The following is a 27111-nucleotide window of genomic DNA, read 5'->3' as shown; positions in this document are numbered from 1 at the left end:
AATGGGTAAAGAATCAGCCCCCCCCACCACCTCCTTTGCAGCCTGAAATGAAGATGGACACATTGTTTTTTTTTTCCAGCTCTATTTACTCAGTGCAACTTATAACATATAACAGTGAAAGATTAACACCAACATGTCAAAAAAACAAACAACAACAGAGAATCAACCAGGATGGTGTTATTTGGATGGTAAGCTGGATTGGATTGTGCCAGACATATTGTTCGGTGTTGAGGCCAAATAATTAATTTTAGTCTCATCTGCCTCGGATCTTCAGGGTGCGTTTGGCAAAGCTCAGCAGTGAGGCCTTTCTCGAGGAGTAGCTGTTTATCTTTCTTTGTCATAAATTCCTGCAGCTACTTCACAATTGATGTACGCCTCTTGGTCACCTCTCTGACCAGTTTCCTTCTGGCTCTTTTATCCAGTGTGGAGTGACGTCCTGATCCAGGGTCTGTGTTGTATAAGGCCCATGAAATCAGTTTTATTTTTTCCCAAATTCTATTTTTTTGTTCCATTTTTTCTTTTCTGGATCAAATTTTTTCCCTGTTTTAACTCATTTTAATGGTTAAATTAATGTATTGATCAAAAATAATGTTTAATTAATTAAAATCATAAAACTTATACATTTTCACATCAGTTTTAAAAAAGTTTAACAAAAATGACATGTTTAGGGCCTATGAAATGTTTGATTTTTTCTTCACCATATGTTTTATTGTTACCTAATTCTGTGTTTTAGCATGCCTAATCATTTAAATGCATAAAAACAACTTAATTCATTTAAAACAATTCTTAAAATAGCCTTATGAAATGTTTTTTCCCTTGGAAATTCTGTTGTGTATTTACATTTTTCTGGTTATCAAATGAAGGCAACAATTATTTAATTTATCTTTTTATTATTGAAAATGAAGCAAACTTGTTTTTGTTTTTTTAAAGGGGGATTTACTGTTAAAAATAAAACATGGAAGAAATGTTGTGTGATTATTCCTTAAAAAGGACTGGGGACGGACTGATTATTGCAAATGCAGATCCCACTGTGTTCTGGTTAAACAATTTTAATTATTTATTTTTTGCTAAGGTTTGCATTTGGTGGTGTTTTCTTAATGTCAGCTTTCCTAAAATATATCCTATTGCTAAAATAAGAAATATCCAAATATATTGCCTTACAGTATCACAGTGTATCGCAATATATTGTGTCGCAACCCCTATATCGCAGCGGAGCTTCTGGCCCGAAAGTGGAAATGCAGCGCTACTTTGGCCTCGTGGTACAGGCCCGAGGCTATTAGCCCCCCGGCCATTTTAAGCCCTGGCTCGCACTGGCCAGACAGTGGAAAAGCTTTTCTAGTTTTTCTCTGATTCCTCCAAAAAGAACACATCTCCCTCTTGCTCACATGCACAACACAAAACATACAGCATACGCTTGGCCACACTAATACAGCCTCTAAATGTGCACAGACATCAAAATCGTACAGTGCACTCAAAGAGACAGACAGACAGATGAATAACTGCTCAGAAAAAGCAACAGCCCTACACACTCTGTACAACGAATTGAAAGTTTTCTTCTTGTCGTCAGGTGTCAGCGAGTGCATACGTGCTTGTAGGTGGTAGACGTGTTCCGTGCACCGCTGTGGATTGTTGACAGATGCCCATTGAAGCTATTGTACAGAACGGTCAGTTTGCCTTGTGTGTACACCTGTGTGTGTTCAGCCAAACCTCCCACTCTCCATTTCTCTCTCTCTCTTTACATGCTATCCATTTCATTCATCCTCCCACTCCCTTCATCCCCCACCTTTCTCTTCAACTGGCTTATATAAATCTACCCTATTCACAACAGACTCTCATCCTTTACTTAAGCAACACGGGTGATAATGATGGTGCCCAGCATCCAACACACAAATGATACATACTTTGCTTTACCCTTTGAATAATAAATAAATAAATAAACAGTAATTAAACCTGGAACATGGAAAATTGTATTTCTTTGCAGTTTTGATTGCTTACAAACAATTTTTTTTGGATCTTCAGAAGTCTTTTATACACACCAATGCTACATTTAATCAATTTTGTGGCCAAAAAAAAAAAAACGTAACACTGTGAACAAGCCTTCAGCAACTTTAAATGCATGAAGCATATAGCTTTTTGTCTCCTGAGAGCCGGTTTCTCTTAAAGGTTTGGGTTTTTTAATCTGTTAGCTTTCTCCACAAGAGGTGAGCTAATGAAATTAAGTTCGACAAGCACATTCAGACTCACTCCCACCAGCTGGCAAAAGGAGAAAACGCGAGTCATGCAACAACAAAGAAATATTTCTGAAAATAATATTTAAAATACACATTTTAAGAGATGAATTAGATGATTTTAAATTAATAAGAATACTAACTTTGTTTTCTCCATGTAATATGGTTTATTTAGAAAGACAAAAAGTATGTAAAAATATAAATACATGAAACATTTTGAATGGAATCAGCCACAATAGCTGTTGAGTTGAAATTATGATTCCTCCGTACTTTTAAACCATTTCAGAGAAATATACAAAGAGATATCATGAAAAGGCTGAAAAACATCAAGATCTATATTTTAGCTGCAGTATATTGGCCAGTTGTACTCTTGCTCACACACAGCGGCTGAGTTCAGTGGTCAGATGCTGTAGTGAGAGCCTTCAGAGCAATGGCCAGTAATCGAATCATCTGGCACATGTCAGAGAGATTAGTGTTAGGGTATAGGGTAGCAGTCCCCGCAAGGCATGTGCACACACACACAAACAGCATCAGAGAGCTCTAGCGATTAATAGAAAAAAATAACAGAGACGCGAAACAAAGGGTGCTTAGATCGATCCGCTGAAGTGGATGCATGGGGGATTTTATTAGGAACTGACTAAAACAGAAGTGAACTATAGATTTCAAAAGTCAAATAACAAATCTTATACTTTCTCAATTTCACAATTTTTTATTTATTTATTCTTAAACGAGAAATAACATCTTTCTTGGAAAAATGCATATTTTTTTCTGTAAAGTATATATGTTCACACCACACAGAAACACTTACATATCATCTAAAAAGAAATATTAATATCGAATAACTTTTTTTTTCTTACTCGAAGTAAACTTATATTGTATATTGTAAAATTGATGTTTAGATATTTTTCCCATTTCAAAAAAAACTAAAACTAATTAGAAAAATAGTTTTTTTCAATGACTTGGCTTACAGCTGAAATCGATGATTAATACAAAACTAATAAACATATTTGTCTTTTGAATAAAGGGATGTGACTTTTAACATCCGTAAAGGTTCTTAATGTTTTTTTCTTCCCTTCAGAGCTACAACAAAACTGCGAGGATTCAGAACTTAAGATAAAGTGAAAACATTTATTCTCAATTATCTCACGAGTAACAGGGTTAAAAATTAAGCAGTGGAAATGTTATGTCAAGAAATTTCAGAGCTTGACGAAAACTCAATTTGAAAATGTCTGACAGCCAAAGCAGGCAGGAAGTGAGGATAATTAAGCAGGAAGTGTTGCTGTGGATTAATGTGTTTTGTATTAAGTTGGCTGATTTGAGTCACATGTGGCATAATAACTAATGGCGGGGGGGAATATCGTCAACACTGCCCTTTTCCAACACTCGGCTAATTCAATCACTCTTCTTCATTTCGCCCTTTCCTCCAATCCATGCAAATTAACAAAACACTGCTTCACACATAGTTACACAACAATGACATGAGGCTATAATTTACAACATCTACCATATCCAGTTCTGACTCCGAGTTTTGAGTTAGAGGGAGACAACTAAATATAAAATATCATAAAAATCTTATATAAAATCTACCACAGATCTGCGGATTCCAAATCAAATTTTAGTGCTAAACATATATTTTGAAAAACAAAAAAAGCCTTTATTTAGTGAAACCCTCCATCATGGGTTCAGCAAGTTGCACGAATTGCTTCTCATTTTTTTCCCTGACGAACCTATTCCAGGAATCACTCTGATTTGCACACATTTGTTCAAAGCTGGGATGAATGCAGTTGCGTCTCATCACGGACGGGCTGAATTTTCATGCTGCCGCGACGTTTTTGTGATAGGAGGAGGCTTTTCAGAGAGTGCCACACAAAAGGGAGCGTTGTTATGGAGACGGGGGACATTCAAAAACAAGACCCTTCTCATCCCCTCATTTGCAATTGTTCACAGAGACCAGAGCGTTCTTTAACGCCGGTCCAAGTTGGTTCCGTTTTTAGCACCTTCATTGTTATCCAGATGCTCAGGAACTGTCCCCTCATCTACATGGACGCACCCCCAGTTTAACCCCCACGTGTGAAAGGTAGAACGAGGATGGCCCAATGAAAGATGGAAGGGAAGATGAAGGAGTCTCTCATATCGACGCTCAAAAGCCATGTGGAGGGGATGGGGGGGGGGCAAGAGTGTGTCCTTATCACTCTGGCATTTTATTTGTCATTTTCATTCTCTCAGCTTAAACTGAGTCAGTTACTTAAAAGTGCAGTTTCAAACGTCCCTTTCCCGTGCAATTGACAGCTGTCTGATACGGGCAAAAGATTCATGGCTTTATAACACGTTCAACAGCAGCTCTATATTCAACAGGTGACATTTTGCTTCAAAGAGTGATGGACTGATCGAAACTATAGCACCTGGCTCTAATCTGACTGCAAGCAATGAATGCTCCTCCAAATACACGTGTTAACTCTGTCCGTCCGTTAATATCAGTTTCAGCTGTCAGCCGTGAGCAGGAAGACATCACCTTTAGATTACCATGAAATAAAACTACTGTTTACCCACCCAGCCATCACTAGACAATAACTGCTCCAGTAACAGAAACAGTAGAAGAATGAAAAAGGGAGGAAAAAAGGGACAGTAAATACTTTAAAAAAGCAAGGAATGAAGGAGGAAAAAGGAAATGAAGGAAGAAAAAGATTAAGGAAATACAGTAAATAACTAAAGGACTAAAAATGAAGGGGGACACAGGAAAGGAAATTAAAAGAAAGGAAAAAGACTTAAGAAATAAAGGAAGTTCACAAATGGAGAATACGAATGTTTATGAACATTTAGGAAAGTTTAGGAAAGGAAACGAAGAAAATCAATTCAAAGGAGTAAGAAAATGATGAAAAAAAGGAAATAAGTAAAGTAAAAAGAAGTGTAGTAGCAAAGAAAAGGAAATGAAGGAACAAGGAAAGAAAGGAAAAACAAAGGGGAAAATAGGAAAGTATACGAGGGGAGAGGAAAGGACATAAAAGATGAAAATAAGGAAAAGAAAAGAAGAAAATAATAAAGGAAATGGAAAACCAAGGAAGGAATTGTAGAAAAAGCTAATCAAAGCAAAGAAGAAAAGCTATAATGTAAATAAAGCTTTAAAATGTAAAGAGACTCATGTTCATCTCTGCAGCTCTCTCTTTCTCTCTTCAATCTTTTTATTTCCAGAAGAGGTGCCCAGCCAAGCAGAGAGCAGCAATAAACTGCATTAAAATGAGATTTAGTGGCAATATACTTCAGACTGCATCAAATCGTAACGGCACAGACAAAGAGCAGCTGGCCTGTCAGACACCACACTACAGACAATAATTAGCTCAAAATACAGCAGCAGCTGACTGCAGGCAATACATACTTCAGAACAAAGTTAAAGACACCTGGCCATGACTCTGAACACTCGGCTGGGAGAAGAAGAAGAACTGACTGAGAGAGGTTAAGAGTCATGCTGCGCTGAATAAAGCCAAGGAGGTTTCTCCATACATCACCTTGCAAAATGCTGCTCTAATGGATCAGAACATTTTTTACCACTTTGCAAAATAATGCGGTCCTTTAGATTCAAATCTTTGCGGCTGTGGAAAGTGCATCTGTCTTTGTCTCAAGACAGAAATCCATTAAATTCATCTGCAAAATATTGATTTATTGGAAATGATCCAGACTGTTACAACATTTCTGTTATCTGTTGCAACTTGCGTCATCTTATAAACATATAAAAACGACACTATTTGCGTGTTCACATGCTGCGTTTTCTGTTGTGGAGGGTGGAGCTGAGGTTCATTTAGTGATGGGGCTGGAACATCCAGAAATGAGTGTTCGCGTCTGTGGCGTTGGTAATACACCCATCACACACTCCGTCATGCACAGGGACGGCTGTCAAATTAGTTTGATCATCATCATTGGCACACAGAGCAAAATCAATTTTAAAAAAGCCTGGAAAACTGTTTTAATGACAGACCCTGAATTATATGTAAGAATTCCTTAGGCACTGAAGAAAAGAGAATGCTTTTATTATAAATTAACCATATAATTTAAATTATATAATTCTATAATTTATAAAAAAATATATAATATATAAATATTTATAAAGCAAAAATATTTATAGTTACACATTAAATTCTAAAATGTACCTTGAATTTTATTGTTTTTTTTTTTTTTTTTTTTATACTAACACTGCATCAGAGTGGCCTGAAAGCCAGTCCTCGGGTGGTGGGGGGTTCTGCGGATGAAACAGTCATCTTAGAGCCATTATGAGAGATGTTTGTATCTGAATAAGCTAAGATGAATAGATCCGAACTGATATCCTGACAAAGCAGGTACACAGAGGGTTATTTGTCTTTGGTTTAAATAAGATTTAAATCTAGGTGGGCAAATGGAAACACACAAACATGACAGCTGGATAACACACACACACCACAAATTAAAGGCAAAATTGAGTCCAAGTGTTTGTCTAGAGGAAATTCAACAGCAAACATCACAAACATGTTATAAAAGCTATATAGACATAACAGGACTTCAAATATAAAAGACACAAACTCAAATGAGCAAAAGGCATGCAAATCATCTAAAAAAAAAATAATAATAATAATTGAAGGAAAGGCAATGAAAGCCACTGATCTGTTTTAAACAACATCACGTCTATCTAAACAACGATGACGGAAAAATACCAGTGACAGAGCTAGATTCCCATAACACACACTGACTTATACATGCACACACACACAAATAAACACAGCACACACACCCCCTGCAGCGCTCGATGGTGTTATTTAGATTGTAAGGAACTCACACAGCCCATATTTTGAAAAACGAGGACATTCTGTGATATTCTCAGAGAAATGTCGAACACGTTTCTGATGCATCTTGCATCTGGAATAACAACATCAGAGAATATTTTGCTGGAGCAAAAGCCTGAGGACCACACAGAATCGTCCACACAGAGTTTTGATGTCAGGTTGTTAAGAGAAATGATCAGAGCAGGTGTGCAAACTTACATCAGTTCAAATACTGAAACACTCACTCGCCGGTTGGCCTGTGAACTTCTGTGACCTTTCCAGCCATTTGCAAATACTGGATTAAAATTCCTTACTAATCATTTATGAATTTATTAAGAATCATTTTGCACTCAATTTTTAGAAAATATTTTACTGTTGATTTTATTTTAAAAATGCTTTTTTTTTAATTATATTTATTTTTGCCCGTTGTGAGTGCAAATTATAAAATTATTACTTTTCATATATATATATATATATATATATATATATATATATATATATATATATATATATATATATATATATATATATATATATATATATATATATATATGTTTTAACATTATTAAAATCTCAGTAAACAGGCAAAATATATAAATGTTAAAAATCCTTTAAAATATTATAAAAGTATTACAATAATTTTTTATTATATTTGAAATGATGTCAATTATATCAACTCCCTTATATTTCAAGGCATTCTAATACCACAGAAACCTTAGAATAGCAAATGTTAAAAAAGGGTTTCTTTGCATGAAAAAGTCTTACGGTCTCTAACTTATCTAGATGACCACGTACACTGAGGTTTGCTGGAAATGGGCATCGGCGGGTGAGCGACTGCAGGGCGGTGCAGGTCGATGGTGAGAGCGGCTGGAACGGGCAGGAGATAAGAATAAATGAAAAGACCCCAGAGGCTCAGTATCACTTACGTATTACTGATAGCGGTGTTAGCCTCTCTGCACCAGAGGCGGAAGCTAAGAAAACATGCTTTAACACTTTACAGCGTTTAGATGGTGTTAAAAAACAATCCCCCAGCATGCACACAAAGAGTGCTACCATGCACATATTCTTTTGTGCACATACCATGGTTACACTCTGGAGTACCATGAAAATACCATGTATATGGACCATTGTACTTATAAGCAGAGTGTGTTACATGTAAAATTAGTTTAAGGATATGGGGAACGTAATATAGAGAGGAAAGAGAGATCCAATGGAGTGAATGAAAAAGAGAAGGATGGGATGTTCATGGGAGAGAAAAGGAAAGAAAAACAATGACCTTTTCCAGATGATATTTGTACTAATCCTGTGTTTGAGTCCCTGCTGAGGTCTCTGAATCTGGGGGTCTGGGGGGAGCTGATAAACACAGGGTGAAACACACAGCGGCCAGTGTGCATCTGCATCTCCGTGCACAATTCTGTGTTTCAAATATCTGCACATTCATACGAGTGTCTACGCAAAGGCACACTTACACATGCATGCAGTTGCTCAAACACCGCTTGTCCTTGCTGATGGGATTGGTTAATGTAATATATGTAGAGTCATCAAGCATATGAACATGCTGTGTCAGTGCTGGTGCATGCCTGTTACAGTGATCCGATCTCTCACGAACACACGCAGGCTGGTTCATTGTGTTTCTTAATAAAGTAGAGTCTACAGTCAGCCGCACACAAAGAAATATATTCCAGTTTCAGTGCAGCTGTTCATTTCAGATGTATTTTTTTACTTCTAAAAATCAGATGAAGTCAAATTAGTGAATAAATAAACAGTAAATACATACAATAACTTCTATGTTACTATACATACTATATACTACCCTTGCACAGCAAAGGCATTTATATTACAAAAGACTTCTATTTTCAATTGCTGTTCTTTCTATTCATCAAATAATCCTGAAAAGGGTATCAATATTTCACATTTATATTAAAGCATCAACACAACTAATTTCATCATTGTAAATAAATGTTTCTTAACAGAGTTAGTCGGTTTAACCAAAATCTGATATCATGGTTTGAGTAATTTGTTATGTCAAAATAATTAGTTAGTATACTCCATATAACAATGCGTTACTGGCTTTTTGGATATTCATTTCCAGTGAATTAAATACTTTACAAATGAACAGTGCTTCATCTCTTTTGATTATTTTCTTCTTCATTAGCAGCTTGTTCAGACACAAACAAAAAGGGGAAATGATTCATAAAGGAATGATGAGTCTGGCACTAGTGCACAAACAGATCTATGTTATGCAACATATGCATTAAAAACAAAAGACTCATAGATTAATAGGTAACAGATTACAAATCACATTGGATGGACCTTTATAAAATAGGTAGTTGTGACCTCGCTTGGAAATGTAAACACAACCTACTCTTTCTACACCGGATGTGAGCTGGGTGCTGGATTTAACGAGATGAGAGACTAAATAAAACAATTAAAGCAATTTAAGTTGATATTTACTGACTGCGGTCATCTACTGCGTGGTGAAGTCGCAGATAGAAAAGGAAAAGGTTTTTGCCAAATATGAATTTGTTTAAATCAATAGTAATTAGATTGTGTTTGTCCTTCCTTCAAAAAGGAAGACAAACAGACATTTATAATAGAGGGAAAGAGACTACAAATTTATTATAGACACAAGCCACTTCATAAAGCTGCACATTTTGATGGATAAGCAATAAAGGAATAAACTGAAATGTGCTTCGCCCAAACTACAAACTAAAGCACAACCAATATTATATTTATGTTCTGAGTCTAAATAACTCCTCATAGAGAAGAACAAATGAGCAACATCAACTCCCTCCAAAATTAATAACAATATTACTCACATATTACTGTGCCATTTCTAATGTTCACAGAATGCCATAGAACGCCACGTAGCATCCCCAAACAACATCTACAAACCAAAGTCCTTTAAACCTGTACAGCTGTGCTGCATATCATTATCTCCCGTTTTTTACATTTGCAACACTAAAATCATAGCAAAGAAGTACAGTTTAAATATAGCTGGATATTTACAGGTTCATCTACCCATCCATGACTTTTGACCTGTCCTATAAACAACAGTGTGCATGCATGTCTGCTTGTGCATGTGTATTTATTAATGCATATCAAACATGCGTGTTTGTGCATGTGCGCAGCGCAGTAAACCAGGCAGAGAGAAACACATGCAGCAGGACATGTAATGTGTACCTCTTTGATGGAGCTGCGAGTTTTTTCCCGCCATTCGTCAGAGCTGAGCTCTAGGGTGCAGTGAACATATGTCTCCCTTTCATATGAGCCAAGGATAAACAACCTGTAGAGAGAACACAGGAAAAAAAAAAAAACATTTTCATTATTTTAAATGTACTGGTATATTTCAGTACATTATAAACAATAACTAAATTATATACAATATTACTTTATATACACAATAGCTGAATTGGACAAACAAAAAAGGAAATAGTGTTTTAATACTGTGATCAAAAGAAATGAATAGCTTTGAAACCTGATCAACAGACAGTCAGTTCAAATGAGCGTTTATAAGCTACTACTGCCATCTGCTGGCTAAACATTATCATTACAAGCACTTAAAAGAAAAGAACCATTATGGCTATAAAAAAATACATTCACACTACCATTCAAAAGTTTGAGATTAGTTCGATTTTTTTTTTATAAATAAATTCATTTTTTTATACTTTTAAAAGTGATCGCAAATACATTCGTTACAAAGATTTCTATTTCAAATAAATGCTGTTGCGTTTATTCTTCAAAACTTAAAATAAATGTATAATAATAATATCATATTAAATTAATAATCTATGCATTTATTTTAAATTGCAATAAAATTTCACAATATTACTGTTCTCTTGTATTGTTGCTAAAATAAATGCAACCTTGGTGAGCATAAGAGTCAACAACAAAATCCTTTTGAATGGTAGTATAAATGAATTACAAAATATAAAAATATAATATGCAAGAACAGATGTATAGATTATTAGTGAGTTTTTAGTACCAAATTGTATTTGCTTTCTGTGTTTTGCTTAAAAACGTGACACTTTCTCCATTAAAACAAATAAATATATATTAATTTTTTTTTCATCAGATTTGTAATTAAAGCAGTGATGCCAATCCTGCTCCTGGAGGGCCTCCTTCCTGTAAACTAAAAGCTCCTTCTAAATCCTAAGCAACCAAAACCGAAAAGGCCCTCCAGAAGCATGACTGGTCCACTGTTGCCCTCTGGTGGTGAAAAAGCCACAGCACAGTTGAGACAAACTTTCCCAAGCTCTAAACTTACTGCTACATGGAAGGACCTAGTGTACAGCCTACAAATAGTGTGTGTGAGAGTGTGTGTGTGAGAGTGTGTGTGAGAGTGTGTGTGTGAGAGTGTGTGTGAGAGTGTGTGTGAGAGTGTACACATCAGAGCTGAGCTGGGTTTGTAATTGTCAAAGGCTCTGCATTATTAATAGAAAGCCCATTACAAACACAATTGAAGTCAGTTACTAATCTGACAAAGACACAATAGAAAGAAGAATACAGCTTTTGTTGCATTGTGTGTGTGTGTGTTCTCAAACACAACAGCTTGCAACCAGGCCATTTCAAATGTTACTGGCTTAGAATGTTATGGCTGTCTTTGAGTTTTGTGTCCCAAAAGAATAAAAAAAGAAACAGCAGTGTACAAACCTGAATACACACATATAATTCCAGACTCTTTATATGAATGTTTTTGTAAGTTTTATATGTGCTACTACTTTGAAGAACAACATATATGAGGAAAGAGAATTAAAGAAAACAAAAGGCAGGTGTAAAAGCACTTATTGAATAGAGGCTAGCGGTACAAAATTAATTTAATATCCCTGATCGGAAATAACACTGAATATTGCACAAGAGACACATGACAAGCTGTGCTTATTCAACTGTGCATGACAGTTTCCCATATTTTTAATTTTAGATTACTATTTCCTTAATTTAATGCTCACTTAAAGTGAGCACTCCAATTCTTAAACAGATTAACAATTAATGTTTCCCAAATCTCAAAATTAATATGAATTTCCCATACCGTACATTACAATGTTATGATGCCTAAATTCACTTAAAATACAGCATTAAAATAACGTTTTTATTTTTTATCCCATAATATAAATGACCATCTGCTTACAGTGGCCAGCATTTTAATGACAGTGCATTATTAATATTATTATGCCCTATTGTTGCTTACTAACCTTCCAAAAAATGAAAGGTTAAGTAAATGTTGATTGAAAGTCTGCCCTACCTGCTACATTCAACAAGTGTGACACGCAGACGCCCCTCCACCAATAGTGTCTCTCGGATGGAGATGTCCAGGTCACATGATGACGCCAGCGGTGGCTGCACTTGGAAAGGAAAAAAGGGCTTGTACCTGTCAATCAAAAACAGATAAATTCATCAGACAACCAACAATAATGCTATCTTTACACACATTGAGGGCAAGATTTACTAAACAGGCCAATTTTGCATGAGATCACATCCAGTTCATTTCCATAATGACCAATCTGCAAAGTAGTGCACTGCAAATCACCAGCTATCACAGTCATGTCAAATGGCTAACAGCTTTTTTGGGCAATAAATAATGGCACATTTTAATTGACAGTCGCAAACCTTAGAAAATCAAATTGCATGCTTTATATACCCTGCTCCCTTAAATGTCTGAAAGGGAAAGTCCTACAAAGGCATATGCAAGAAGGTCACATGCAGAAACATGCCCTTTTCACTGCGTGTCTGTAGCAAATCTTGACAGAAGTTGAAGCCCAAAAGAGGGGTTGCGTTGGCACAAGCTGTTAGTAGTTCTGGCTCCAAGTTCATTATTGCAAAACAGTAAGTCATGATTTGAATCATAAGGTAAATAGGAAATGTTTGCAAAGTCAGTGGTCATTTTGGGTTTGTGTAACCCATTCACTCTACCCTTACTGGAAAAAGAGTGTGTGTTTGGTCCTTCCACACAAAGACTTGATGGACAGAAGAGCAGATTCGGACTTTAGGCTCTTTCAGATCATGTAAATCATCAAGACAGGTAGGTTTCAAGCAAAACAAAAGTGAAAACTACAATGTAAAATGTCAAAAATCTTATGCCTTTGCTCAATATCTGATTTTCAATGTAGTTTTCCTAGTAACATCCAACGCAATATTAACTCAGCATGATAATCTGAGTATTATAAATTAAATAAAACAATCAAAAATGTATAACAGTTCATATAATTTTTTTTTTTTTTAAGTTTAACCACGTCAGATAAAAATCTTTAGGTCCTAGTATTTTGTGCCCTATTCATGGAAACCCTTACATCATCAGTGTCAAAATATAATGAGTGACTTCGCGTAATTCGGCTGTGAAACGCCCCGACTCATCATGTGAAGTCACTTTTTTCCCACTACAAAAAAAACTCATGAAATGAAGAGAAAAGGATCCGAAAGTCAACAAGGAAAAAACTCATCTAGAGCTTCCTCCTCTTAATTTACCTGCTCCTTTAAGATGCTTTTAAAGAGTTTCCCCACATATTTATTTCCACCGAGTATTGAACTAAATCTTTTAGTAAAGGGAGATTCGAATTTCGGGGTTCTGTAGTGTGACAGATCATCCCATATTCGTGCCTGTGTTGCAAGTATGAACTTTCAACTTGTCTACGAGAAAGAATGTGTATGTCATGTGTTCAATCATTCAAGGCAGTCAAACCGGACTGAAATTAAGGAACTTTAAAAACACTATTTAATTATGCAGAATGCAGCAGCACTGATAGAGTTTAGCAGCATTGCTCTGACTCTGAGGAGAGCGGCCTGGTGCTATTTCAAGACTCTTTAATGCTATTAATAACCTGAGAGATTAGTGTTCCTAAAACAGGAGCCTTCTATACACAAAGCCCTCTGATTTGCCCTTGTGAGGTACAAAATATTATAAAACCTGTCGGTCTCAGATATTGCTTCATCAACCTTTTTCTGAAAACTCCAGACAGATCGATTTTTCGGCCTTATCGTCATACAAATTGCCATGGAAACAGGCTTAGGAAGGGACCATTTTCAAAAGCAATCATTAGGTTTATGCACGGACCACAAAATCTTCACACTATCATTGATAGACCACAGAGGGGACATAAGGACTTTATGAATGTTTACATTTAAATACACAAACTGTACCGATACCTAAACATTTCAGATCCGTGAAAACCTTGCTGGGGAAGTTGCTGAAATGTCCCTGAAAAAAAAAGAAAAGGAAAAGAAATCACATGCTTTCACAAAGGAGGTCGAAGTGAAATGAAACGCTCCTCCAGACAACACAAACAGACAATTTTATTAACTTCTGTGTAAACACTAATGGGGCTTTCAGAAGCAAAATCCTGAGATTAAGGCATGATTTAGTGCAGTCACATGGACATAATGCTTTGCGGACCAAAAAAAAAGTCACACACACACAAAAAATGCTTTAAATCAAAGATGCCTGAAATGTATTAGTGACCACCCTTATGAACTACCTTAATAAAACTACCTAAAGTGCAATTCTGTGACAACCTTGATCTTTCACCCCAACTCTGTTTACCTGAAGACCCGGTTTACAACCATCTTTGATGATCCTTCTACAAATGCTGGTTTTGGTCATTAAAACAAACTATTAAAATGTGTTTTTTTTTTAACTGAAGTTAATGTAAAATAAAAATATGAAATTAAAAAAAGTATGAAAATGAGAAATGCTGCCTTCCTGTTCAGACACCTCATGATGCAAAGCTCTAGGAACAAGATCCTGATCTAGTAACACTCTGATTGTGCCCCTTCCTCCCTCTCCATTTCCCCGCTGCTTAATTGCAGGACATGACTTCAGTTTGTTCCAGAGCAAACACAGGGCATGGAGCGCAGCCCTATCACTTACCATCAACACAGTTACAGGAACATAGCCAGTGTGCAGCATTAAAAATACAACACTCACTCACCTCACACAAAAATGTAATGCCTCAAGTCTGGACCCTGCAGTCTACACCAACTGTAAGCAGCTACATGCACATACATACACCAGCCTATAGTACAACAGCAATTATCCATTATACCAATCAACTATTCTAGTCAATGAACAAAGCAGTCTCTGTGTGGCTCTTAGTGTCGGTAGCTGAAGGAAATTCATCATGGGGAAATTACTCCATAAACCAACAACTCTTTAGCATGATAATGACAAAATTCTGTCAATATATATTCTCAAATCTCATCAACACTTCTGTAATTACTAGATATTTAACAACTAATGATGTTCTGGCACAACTGATGTCAAACTTGGGGTGGCATGTCTTGACACAGGATATACCCATGTTATTGTAGTATTATTTATCAACTTATATAACATTTATTGCTATTATGAATTAACATTTATTTTTATGTTTTAATATTTTTCATTTAAGTTTATTTCAGTTTTTATTAAGTAGTTTTATTACTTCAGCTCAAACATTTCAATTTTAGTGGGTTGCCAAGGCAAATGTTTTTTCACACATTATTCATCCAATAAAATAATTATTTCAGCTTACAAACATTAAACATTTTTAACAGTTTTAGTTAATCGTAAGAGATCTTCAGTGAATAACACCTTAAACATAGTTGAACATAGTTGTATGGAGCACATTTATGATACTTTTCTTGTATCAATATCACTATTCTGGTCACTATATAATTTTATTGTATCGAAGAGAACAGCTTGAACTTTTTATATATATATATCTTCTTAATAAAATTAAAAAAATCATACCAGCCTGGAATGAACTGACAGTGAGTGAATGATGAGAGAATGATGACATGACAAATTATTTTGGTAAACTATTCCCTTTAAAACACTAACTTTATGGCTCTCTTAGTATGAGAAAATTAGTGGGAAGACTGTTTCATGGTCTTATCTTTACAATAGCATCCTGTGTACCTTTCACTATAGCATACAGAAGATATTCTTCAAGGGGATGAACTTTACTGAACTGAATTGAAGAACACTTAACCTGTGTGGCAGAATGCTTCGCTGTTTAAAGTGCTTTCAAGGGTTTCCAGCAGAAGTGTGAGAATACTTGTGGTAAGCAGCTCTCAGGGAAAAAGGCCAACAGATGACTATCGACTGAAGGCCTTATTCTGATCCCCATCTATCTTACACTGTACTCTTGAGGTGTTAAGTGTAAGCCGTAAAAATAAATGTTTTAAAACCTTTCCCATTTTAATCCATTAATCAAATGGCACAATAATTTAATTCGATAACAGATTTGAGATTTCTGCCATATCTGCAAATTATTTCAGAATCCACAGGACATTCCTTGGTTAACTACAAAAATACACGTGCATTTTATGCAGACACACACAAACATTCACACGCATACCTCAATTTATATATGACTGACTTCAGTCATTTAACATCATTAACAATCCATAATTATAAGGGATAAATGCATAATCAATTTCCATAATGCAACAAATATATTTTTATACATTATAGTTCTCATACATGCTTAATCAGCGTCTAACAGTCATTGGTAGAGTTAAAACAGTCTATAAGAGTTATATAATAAGAGATGCGTGCAATAAAGTTGATGTGAGAAACACAAACACATCTGCTGTGTCTTTGACTGGAGATGTGCTGCTGACCGGATTAAAACCCACTCATATCACCAGCACCTGTCTAAATATCTCATATTCACCACAGCCAGGTCACTGAGGATAAACCAAATCAGCTTTGCTTTTATGTGCTGCAGGTATGACTTTGCCAATCGGGTGAAAGCGCTAGGAGCTTACCGTGTGTGTTCTGCGAAATGTGCCTGTACACTGCACGTGTAAGCACTGCAGAATGAGTATTTTATTTGATAACAGCCATGAATTACTATAAAATAGTTATCAGGAAATGGAAACCATTCAAGAAGAACCATTACAAACTTTGTCAAAAAATATAAATTTACATTAGGAATGCACAATTTGAGTACCATACTGACTTTGGCTTTATCAATAATTTTTTACATAATTTATTACTTTTTGCATGCTAAATTAATGTTTGGGTGACCTTCAAACACTCCTTTAATCTTAAAAAAAAAACATTAATAATGGAAAAAAATGTAACCTTTAGCAAATCTCAAGATGCACATTATAATGCTGGGATGCCTAAATGTACTTGCAGTTTTTAGTGATTTTTGTATTTTAATTATTTAGACAAAATAGTACAAGCTATTTATTGATTATGTCACAACATTAGATTCTATGCATCAACCAGAATTTTTATACACAGTCCTAATTTGCACAAATTTATGAAGAAGAGAGTATTTTCAGGCCTGAGTACAAAAGCAGCTAAACTCATCATACTTGTATTTTCCCAGGAGTTTTTGTGATGTAATAAAGTGACAGTAATTACAAAATGTGATAATTTTCTCTAGTCTCTATCGTTCTACACAAAAAGAGAGCATTAGAGGGCAAAAATAACGGGATTTCATCCCAGCTGAACTTTGGCCAGACTGTATTTGCAAATGTACACAGAAGGTCCTTCCCCTGCAAGTTTACACTTCGAGATATGAGGATCAATCACCTAAGAGGTCAGATGAAACATGGCTGAGTTGCATTTTGATGTCACAGCGCCATTTGGCTTGGGACACGTAACTATTTTTTAAAATGCACTGATGAGGCTTTCTCTAAGTCTAGAAAGAGAAAGAGAAATAACATGCGTATTGTGAGGTGGGGGTGTAAAAGAAGTATTTGTAAGCGGGTACAAATGGAAGTGCAGATGTTTTCTGAAGAGCACTTATGTAAGTGGACTTTAATAGAGAGAGAAAAAAAGACAGAATGAGGTGTAAGTTTCCATCATGGTCAAGTCTGATGATCTGAGACGGCCGCAGTGCACACTGCATAGCCACAGAATGAGGAACTGAGTCACTGATAGATCACTCGAGGAAGTCCTTTTCAATGTGCCGACTAAGGAGAAAGGGCATAGTTAACTAGGCAAAACTTATATCTGTCTCCTTTTCATTATCTGGCTGATAATTCATAAATAGCTGATATATTTAATTTCTTTACTATCTTGTCTAAATTCAAAATCACTAAAAACTAAAGTCAGTCACTTTAAACACCAGCGAATTTAGTCATCACAATATTAGAATGTACATTTGAAAAATGGATATTCATTTTAAGATTTGCTAATAATTATATTTAACAGTGTTATTGGCTTTTAAGTTTAACTTAGAGTGCTGGAAGGTAACTAAAAGGTAATAATAGTGGACACAAAGCAAATATACATAAAACAAAATAATTAACTGATTAAAAAAAATCTAATACTGACTAATAGCCAAAATGGTATATTGTGCATCCCTAATATATATTAGATTTTATGAAAATAATAATAATAATAATTAATAATAATAATAATTCTCAGGATTGCATTCCTATAACTCAAGAAGTATTACAGATTTCTTAATATCGTTTTAGATTCTGGTTCTCAAACTCTTCTTTTGGTATCTTTATTTTAAAATGCTCCATGAGTAAACTGGTCAATTGTTCACATTTTCAGTAGAGGTTTGCCGATCCGATACTCCGTATATATCTCCTCCTCTCAGCATTTAAAGAGGAATGTCTGAAGAACAAATAATAGTGAAACTAGTAATGTATCTGGTTTCCCTCTAACAAAACAACTGAACAAAACACGCCTCTCCAAGTTTACAAGTCTTTAATTCAACAAGTGTTAAAGATATCTTAATGTCCTTTTAGATTCTTGTTCTTATGAAACTTCTTTTTTCCCCAAGACTTCATTTTAAGGCCCAATATGATTTAGTCTCTCATATATCGGGAAGGATATAGAAGAATATTAAAATTTCTTGAATACTTTTAGAGTTCCAGCCATGCAAACTTTGGAAAAATAATATTTATGGCAATGAAGTATGCTGCAATTGTGTTGATAGAAAATCACTGGGTACATTTCTAGTTTCAACATTATTTGTTCTTCAGATATTCCTCCTTAAAAGAATTAAGTATCAGCAGTATGCAAAATTACCCACATTCGGTTTTTGAACATTGCAAACGTGTACAACTGTCCAGTTTACTCATGGAGCTGCATTAAGATCGCCTTATTTCTGGGATTGAACCATCATAAAATATATTTAATACAGGCATGCAAACTTGAGGCACAAAAACAACACAAGATGTGCTTTTTGCCATTTTTAAATGGTCACCATTAGGATAAAATGAAACTAATATTGCCAAAGTCAACAGATTTTACTAAAAGACCTACCAATCTCTGTGTAAAAACAAAGTAATTTTACACCCTGTAAATTGGCTCCAAATATCAGGTAAAAATTGTAATTTTGACCTGCCTCTACAACATAGTGGATTACTCAGAAAATTTACATCGGTGACATTTAATATTTTTGCTGTCATAACTATACATATTTGTCTTTCTACAGAAAATAAAAATAAAACAAATCTACCAAATCTAAATTTTGAGCCAGGGACATCTGGTTGATTTGACACAGAATAACCCATTTAAATATCCATTATCGGCTGGTATGTATGCAACACATTTTAAAACGCAATCACTATTTACCAATATGGTACCAATATTGTGCAACCATATGCGAAATAGAGTAATGGTTATTTTACCGACAAAACAACATAGCTTTTCACATCGATATCCACTTAATGTGCTATAGGTGCCTCAAACTACATCTATCAAACATCTGATACCAATTTTTGAGAAAAAGAAATGTGTTGTTGTATTAAAGTGTATGGTCATGTTAGCTTCACAGGCTATTTAGTGGCAGAAACACATTAAATATCAAATGTGTCCATCTTACAAAACAAGTCCTTAAAAGTTTGTCCTGACAAACAATGCTGTCTCTCATGACATCAAAAATTGGCCATTGCAGCCAACGGAGTGCTTACAATATTGACATTTTGGTGGTTCTTCGTCCTTCCTTCAATAAATACCCATGAGTCGCAAACACTATTTGTCCTTAATCCTGAAAGTAAAGCCAGCCAATCAGATCTGGAGCTGGGGATTTCAGTCAGCTCGTCATAGTCATACGCACACAAAAATAGCATCTCACTTCAAATCTAGATTACTAGTTAATCATGACACATCAATTCCTGTTCGCTCTGAATGTGAAGAAGCCGCAAGTCGACAGTTTCAAACAAGTGCTCTGACAGTTTCTCTAGCAAGGGGCATTTAAAAAGTCAAACTCCATCACTGTCACACGGATAGATCGAACGTTGTGCTTTTTTCTACTGAGAATGTGTTTCTCTAATGCCTCTGAGGAACTGGACCATTACATCAGCACAGTCAGGAAAAGTTGTCCCGATCCTCGCTCAAGGGCATGCAGCTGATAGGGGTCTATCAGTAACTCTTTGTACAGATCACCTGCCAACTGGGACTGTACTGACCCAAACATACAGACTGAGTCGCTCCATCTTCGAGAACAGAAGGTGTCATTAAACACCTATCAATAACAGCTAGACACGCAAACACACCAGACGTGACATCAACAGGTGTAACCGGAGAACAGTACGGATTAGAGATCACAAAAACTGTCTCGCACCATTATATATCAAACATCTACAACATCTGAGAACATCATTCATAATTTATTTGAGATAGCAGAACTGCAAATGATGGGGAGGGAGAAACCTTCACAATTACATCTCTAATCACAACATCCTGAGACGCGGCAATGCCTGAAGAACAGGTAAATGGACATAAACCACAAATGCTCATTTCTGACTCTCAAGGTTTGGCCATCTGTGACATGGAGCCCATCCAGGATGCACCAGAGATGATGTCATACAGTCCTGGGTTTTTTAAATACCCCCACAGGTACACAGTACAGGACTCCTGTACACTGAATAGCTTGTAATAAACCTTTTCATAGTTCATTTAGACTATAGTACTTCAGGTATTACTCAGCATTTAACAGTCAAGCCACTGTGGGTTATAAACTAATGCTTTTCTTTACACACATTGTCTCCAAATATATTATAGACCGTTCATGCCACAGCAGTGCAGAAGGCAATTTCACTTTAAATAGAGTTAAGACCTCCCATTGTCCTACCTTTAAGGACAGTTAAGATCTACATTTGGACAAAGGAGCTGGATCAGAGTAATAGACCGTAATTAGAGCATTTCCTTGCATGAAAATGTCATTTACGTTGATTCACCTTTCAGTGCAAATGCAGAGTTTATGTAAAATGTGCAATAGTCTAAACATCAGACAATGAACGTTCTTCTATTCTGCATTTTACTTATATTGGGGGGAAAAAAGTGACCAATATTTTTTCTCAAAAGAAAAAAAAAACATTGAAAAAATAATAAAGCAACTGATTAAATTAACGAAGGCATAAATATACACATAAATGCTGTAATTTAAGAAAGTGGTTTCAGTGATTTTAGACATTGATATTTCTATTCAGAAAGAATACGTTTAAATGAAGACAATAAATACATTAATAATGTTACAATAAACTGAATAGTTTTCATATAAATGCTGTTCTTTTGAATCTTCTATTCATCCAATATCTAATCAAATAGGAAACAGCAGTATGGTAAGTATTCCAAAAAACAAAACCCGAAAACTTATTTTATCCAAGCCATTAATCATTTCAACTTTCACCAGAAGCACCACTATAATCACTAAGTCAAACTCTTTCTTCATCCTGGTGTCCCACAAAACGGCTATCTAAAATAAAGACAGCAAATCTATTAATTTATCATGCCATATTTATTGCCATAAAAGCATTTCAACCTCACTACGTAAGCCTCCGGCAGTTTTGTCCACACACATACAATTGTCCAGTTCTGAACACCTCCTCCATCTGACTGTGACACTTTCATCCCACACACAGGGATGACTGAAACGGACTGTGGTCTGCCCACTTGTTTTTTCCCTGGGCCACGCTCGCTGTCTGCTTTTGAAACAAAGTTCCCACGGACACACTTGTTTAATAGAGAATATTGTCAGCGCCTTAATGTCACCTCTCGCGTCACAAATTAAACAAAGTTCTTTTCATTTCAGCCCTAAGGCAAACACCATTAAACTCATGGGCAGTAAAACATGACTTGTGCATGAATGCCACTTACATAAGAGGAAAAATCTCTCATCTCAAACACTAAACAAGTGATTGTGACTTTTGGGAAGCTGCCAATACTGAGAAAATTAATGTATCAGTTAATGTCTCACTTCATTGAGAAGTTCTTTCCCTTTGAGTAATGTTAAGCATTTAGCTTCAGTAAGTTTGCTGCCGGCTGTGTATGTGCGTGCTGTGATGACTAAAACTCTTTAGTTCTGCAGCACGCGTCCTTATGGTGTATAACAGAGGGCACAGCGTCAATTCAGGAGCATGAATCCAAAGGAAAGAGAGAAATGTTATGAAAAGATATCTTCTGATGAAGCCTAAACTCTCCTTACTAATCATGCTCTTGTATTGAGACACTCTTATCAATAGTTCATTGTGACATTCAACAAAGAGTGCAGTGATCTAATTCACTACTCACAATCCCAGCTGTGTGGGGTCAAAGTTCAAATGCACCATTCGAACTGACACAGATTAAATTCATCCAGCTCTTTTTTCCTTCCATTGACACTACAATTAACTTAATGGATTAAATCACAGTGTGGTGCTCGGTGCTGTGTTTGACTTTGTGATTTGCACATTATGTACACAGACACTGTATGTCAACAGAAAGATGAGCAATTTGACTGATGAGCCAAAAAACTACGATGTTAAACCTAAAAAACATAAAACACCTAATAAATCCAAAGCACACACACTCTGAGATATCTTAATGCTTATATAGAGAGAGCGCATTTAGGCCACACCCACTCCGGCTAAAGACACCAGAACTGCGTTTTTAGAAGCCGTCGATCACCAAAAAAACAAGTGTGGTGGCATGGTTTTCAGAATATGATGCGTGTTGTTCTGTCTCTATTGGCAACCAACCGTTTTAGGTGTGCCAATGCTGAGTAATAGAGAGCATTGAGGTGTAGGTGGATGAATCCTACAAGCAATCAATCCACAGCTTGGATGAAAGCCTTAGTCATAGACCTTATTTTTTTTCTCTCGGCTAAAACCAGGAAGTAACAACAGTGAAGTTGTTTTCACTTTTAACGGTCAGGAATATGAGCACAGTAAAGGGAATCGTGATTGATAGGGAAGGCGGCCTCCATTTCCAGTTTCACCCCGGGGAAAATGAAGCACACTTGCGGTTCTCGACACACAACTCTACCAATAATCTCAGAAATCTAGTGCCACAGTCCTTCTGCCTGTTCACTTTCACAACCCTTTTTAGACATGAACACACACTACCGGTTCCACAACCTCTTTGAGACTCTTTGTGTACAATAAAAGCAGAGCTCAGAAAATAGCTTGACATATCTTTTACAGATAATTACACTTTTCCACATAATAACAGGTCTAAATTTAATTGCCACCATTCTGGAGGTCTCTCAATAAACATAATCAACAACAGCAAATTATTTAATGTGTTGTATGAAAGGTCTTTCATTAACGTCTTTTATTCTGCATTAAAAAAGAACATTGTTGCTTAATTACACACTTACACAAAAATGTGTATTACATGTATTACAATAATAATTAGTTTTTTAGTTTACAAAAATTATTTTATTGTAAAAATGACTAAATTAGTAGCTGTCGTATTAGATTTAGTAGTATACTTCTGCTGCTTTTTAAAAAATGTTATTTATTTTTATTATTTAATTATTTATTTTTATAATTGATCCGTTTCATTTTGTCAAATATCAGGATAAATAATTAATTTTTAAATAATTGAAAATTCGTCTGATATACTATTTAATAAAATAATAATAATAGGTATTGGCATTTATATGTATGTATGTATGTATATATGTATATATGTGTGTGTGTGTGTGTGTGTGTATGCTTTTGTGTGTGTGTGTGTGTGTGTGTTTGTCAATACCTATTATTATTTTGTTAAATAGTAATATATATATATATATATATATATATATATATATATATATATATATAAACACAGACACACACATCATATATATATATATATATATATATATGTGTGTGTCTGTAAACAATACGGTGCAAAATCACAGCTGAAAAATAACTCTGCAAGTTAATGGATTTTGGGATCAACTGTCTGCAATAATTCATCTTCAAGCCCCTAAACTCTGACTGTTCTGCCAAAGTTGAGGACATTCACTCCAGACCCGGGCCCCCAGATGAACTACACTGACATGGCAAGTGACAGAAGTATAGCGGTAAGCAAGTGACAGCAGTAAGACACAAGACATTACCTTATTTTGTAGTTGGTAAGGTGTGCTTCTTCTTGATAAACTCTCTTGAGCTGATTGACAATGATGGAGGTGAGCTGGGGCAGAGGACGGCCCTCAAACTGAGACTTCACCTCGAAGTCTATGATCGGGTCCTCCAGGAAGGAGAAGGACCAGTGCGTGAAAGGCATGCGGGTGAACTGCAGCTTCAGGCGGCCGGCCACCCGGGTCATCTTCACAAACAGATAAGCCGATTTCCCGAATACTAAATCGACGTCAATGGCCAGATGAAAAGCCGCCATTGTATTCTATGTCAACCTCGAAATTGAGCTCCTCTGGCATGTTGTCTTCATTGAGAGCCACTGGCTTCATGAGTCTTGCTGTTTTGAAGACGGGCACGGAGTTGCCCAGAGAGATATCCCGCAGACTGAGCCCCTCCAGCAGACGCCCGGCGGTCTTGGTCAGGAGGAGCTCCTCAAACTCTACCTTGATCTTTTTGGTGATCCAGTGTTTGATGGACTGGGGTGTCTCTGAGCTCGCGGAATAAGAACAAAAATATGGCATTGAGGAAATCGCATGTCTCTGTTTTGGAGGTGTGCTGAGAGTCGCTCAGCGAAGGCGATGGCGAGGACGGCTGCTGTTTGGGGCTGCTGCCGGGGACGGTGGTCTCGTGGTGCTTCGGGGAAGCGGCCTCTGGTTGTTTGGAGGCAGACGATGCGATATCTGATTGTTGCTGCGTTGATTCGGCTTGTTGGTTGCTAAAGTAATCCTTCAGTGCGGGATCGGGGAACTGCACTGACATACTGAACTGTCCTAGCGATAGGCTCGGGGGCTCCTCCGGTACAGCAGTAAGAGCTGCAGAAGGAGCGTGACGATGGCCCCGGAGAAGGCAGAGATTAATATCAGGTTATATCATCTTCGGATCCCCCGCTGCGGCGTGCGGGTTAAAGTGTACTCATGTTCCGCTGTCAGCCCGATTAAACAAAAAGCGAGTTCCACCTGGCCGCTCACAAAGCTGCCATATCATCTGCTCCTTTCCTGGGCTTCGGAAACTGCCGCTGATTGGTGGAACGTAACATCGCGTCAAACGCGCTGGAAGTCCTGCGTCATGACGGCATCTGCCGACCAGCGACCGAATGGCAGTGGTCGCAACAAATAACGCATAACAATTGTCGCAGGAAGCGCACTTTTTTTTTTTTTGTCATTATAACAATAAAACGATTTTTCACTAACTTTTTCCATAACATTGCCTATATGCAATAAAGATTTTTAGCTGGCAAATATCATAAACAGGGAACTTGTTTTCCAGCTGAATGGAAATTATGATACAATGCAAAGGCCATGAAAAAACATAGGATGTTCCGTGCATTAAATCAAACAATCTGGCTCCAAACCATTTTTTTTGTTTAATAAATGATTTTGAAGTGTTTTGCAATGTTGTATTTAGATCAGTGAAGCGGCATAATTTTTACTACAGTTTTAGAGGTTATTATTTCCTCTCTTGAACCTTTATTATCATCATCATCATCATCATCATTTATATATACTGGTTGCATAATTTACCCATTTAAAAGGTTGCATAGTATTGAACATTTCAATACATGAATAAATAAATAACCTGTCCCTTTGAGATTAGTGGGCTGATGAGTGATAAAAATTTAGACAGTACTATAGTCAAATGACAGTTTTAGTGATGCATTATCACTGCATAATATAAAAAATTGTCTTTGAAAAAATAGACCATATCTGCAGAGAAATTCAATCTTGCCAGACAGTCATATTTCATAGAATCAATGCACATGCTGTATTTAGATTTGCAAGTAGGCCTAATATTGAACAGAGATATGCAGAGGCACTTATATGGCCTATCAACCACTTGAAGGGCTCTATCTCTCTCTCCTCAACACCTGTAGCTAATGTGTGGTAAGCACACTGGTGCCGTTGTCCAGTGGCTGCCGATGCATCATCCAAGTGGATGCTGCACACTGGTGGTGGTTGAGGAGAGACCCCATCACATGATTGTAAAGCACTTTGGGTGTACAACAATAGCTACACAATAAAGTGCTATATAAATGCATCATTCACTCATTCTATCTTTCTCGAATCTTTAAAAAAAAAAAAAAATTTCTCATACTGAGCCAGGAACTGCTTCTGAGTACTGTTGAGTTCTCAGCCAACAGCAGTAAATATGTTTAACCACTGGGTGTGCAGCCATTAACTTGATTGAAATAATTAATCCCCATGTTGGCAAGCAGCAAATACCCTCTCACAAATCCTGATTGATCTTTATCAACTCATGTTTCACTGCTGCTGGAGATCTGATCTACTGCAGTCCAGAGACACATTTATAATAGATTACAATAGTTGTAAACCAAATTCAAGCTGAGGTGAACATTGCTCCAGCTCCATCTTGTGGACTGTCAAATATAGTGCTGCACAAAACTACCAAGCAATTACGCATTTAGGACATATTGCCTCTGATATGATATTATATAATTGTCTGCATTTACTATCCTGTGATGTACTGTGGTTATTTAGAAAAATCCTTATTGCGTTCAGCTATGTCATTGGTTACCAATCCTGGTACTGGAGAACCCCCAACACTGCACATTTTAGATGTCTCCCTATTCAGACAAGCCTGATTCAACTCATCAGCTCATGAGTGAAGAGTCCAAGACAACTGCCTTGTCCTAATACCTACACTTGCAGTATTTGCACTTGAACACTTAACTATACTTACATGACATCTTTCCTGCATTTGGCCCAAGTGTTCAGGTGAGGATGAAGATCACAAGTGTGTGTCCAACTTTTCATTATCTGATGGGACACACCTATAGTGTTGTAAAAATGCACGTCTTT

General features: G+C 36.4%; 1 protein-coding gene across 1 annotated transcript; it reads right to left on the bottom strand.

Annotated features, from left to right (window-relative positions):
• Positions 1-9967: 9967 nt before the first annotated feature.
• LOC113093181 (PDZ domain-containing protein 8-like) lies at positions 9968-24485 on the bottom strand. The gene is made up of 3 exons (XM_026259043.1): positions 24277-24485; positions 12258-12383; positions 9968-10301 (listed from the first exon to the last, which is right to left on the bottom strand). Exons 1-3 carry the CDS (start codon positions 24483-24485, stop codon positions 9983-9985), a joined length of 654 nt encoding a protein of 217 aa, XP_026114828.1. The 3' UTR covers positions 9968-9982.
• Between the last annotated feature and the right edge of the window lie 2626 nt (positions 24486-27111).

The sequence above is a fragment of the Carassius auratus genome, unplaced genomic scaffold, assembly GCF_003368295.1.
Source record: "Carassius auratus strain Wakin unplaced genomic scaffold, ASM336829v1 scaf_tig00214920, whole genome shotgun sequence".
Taxonomy (NCBI): domain Eukaryota; kingdom Metazoa; phylum Chordata; class Actinopteri; order Cypriniformes; family Cyprinidae; genus Carassius; species Carassius auratus.
Note: the sequence above shows the minus strand (reverse complement) of the source record. Positions and strands in the feature narration are given on the sequence as shown.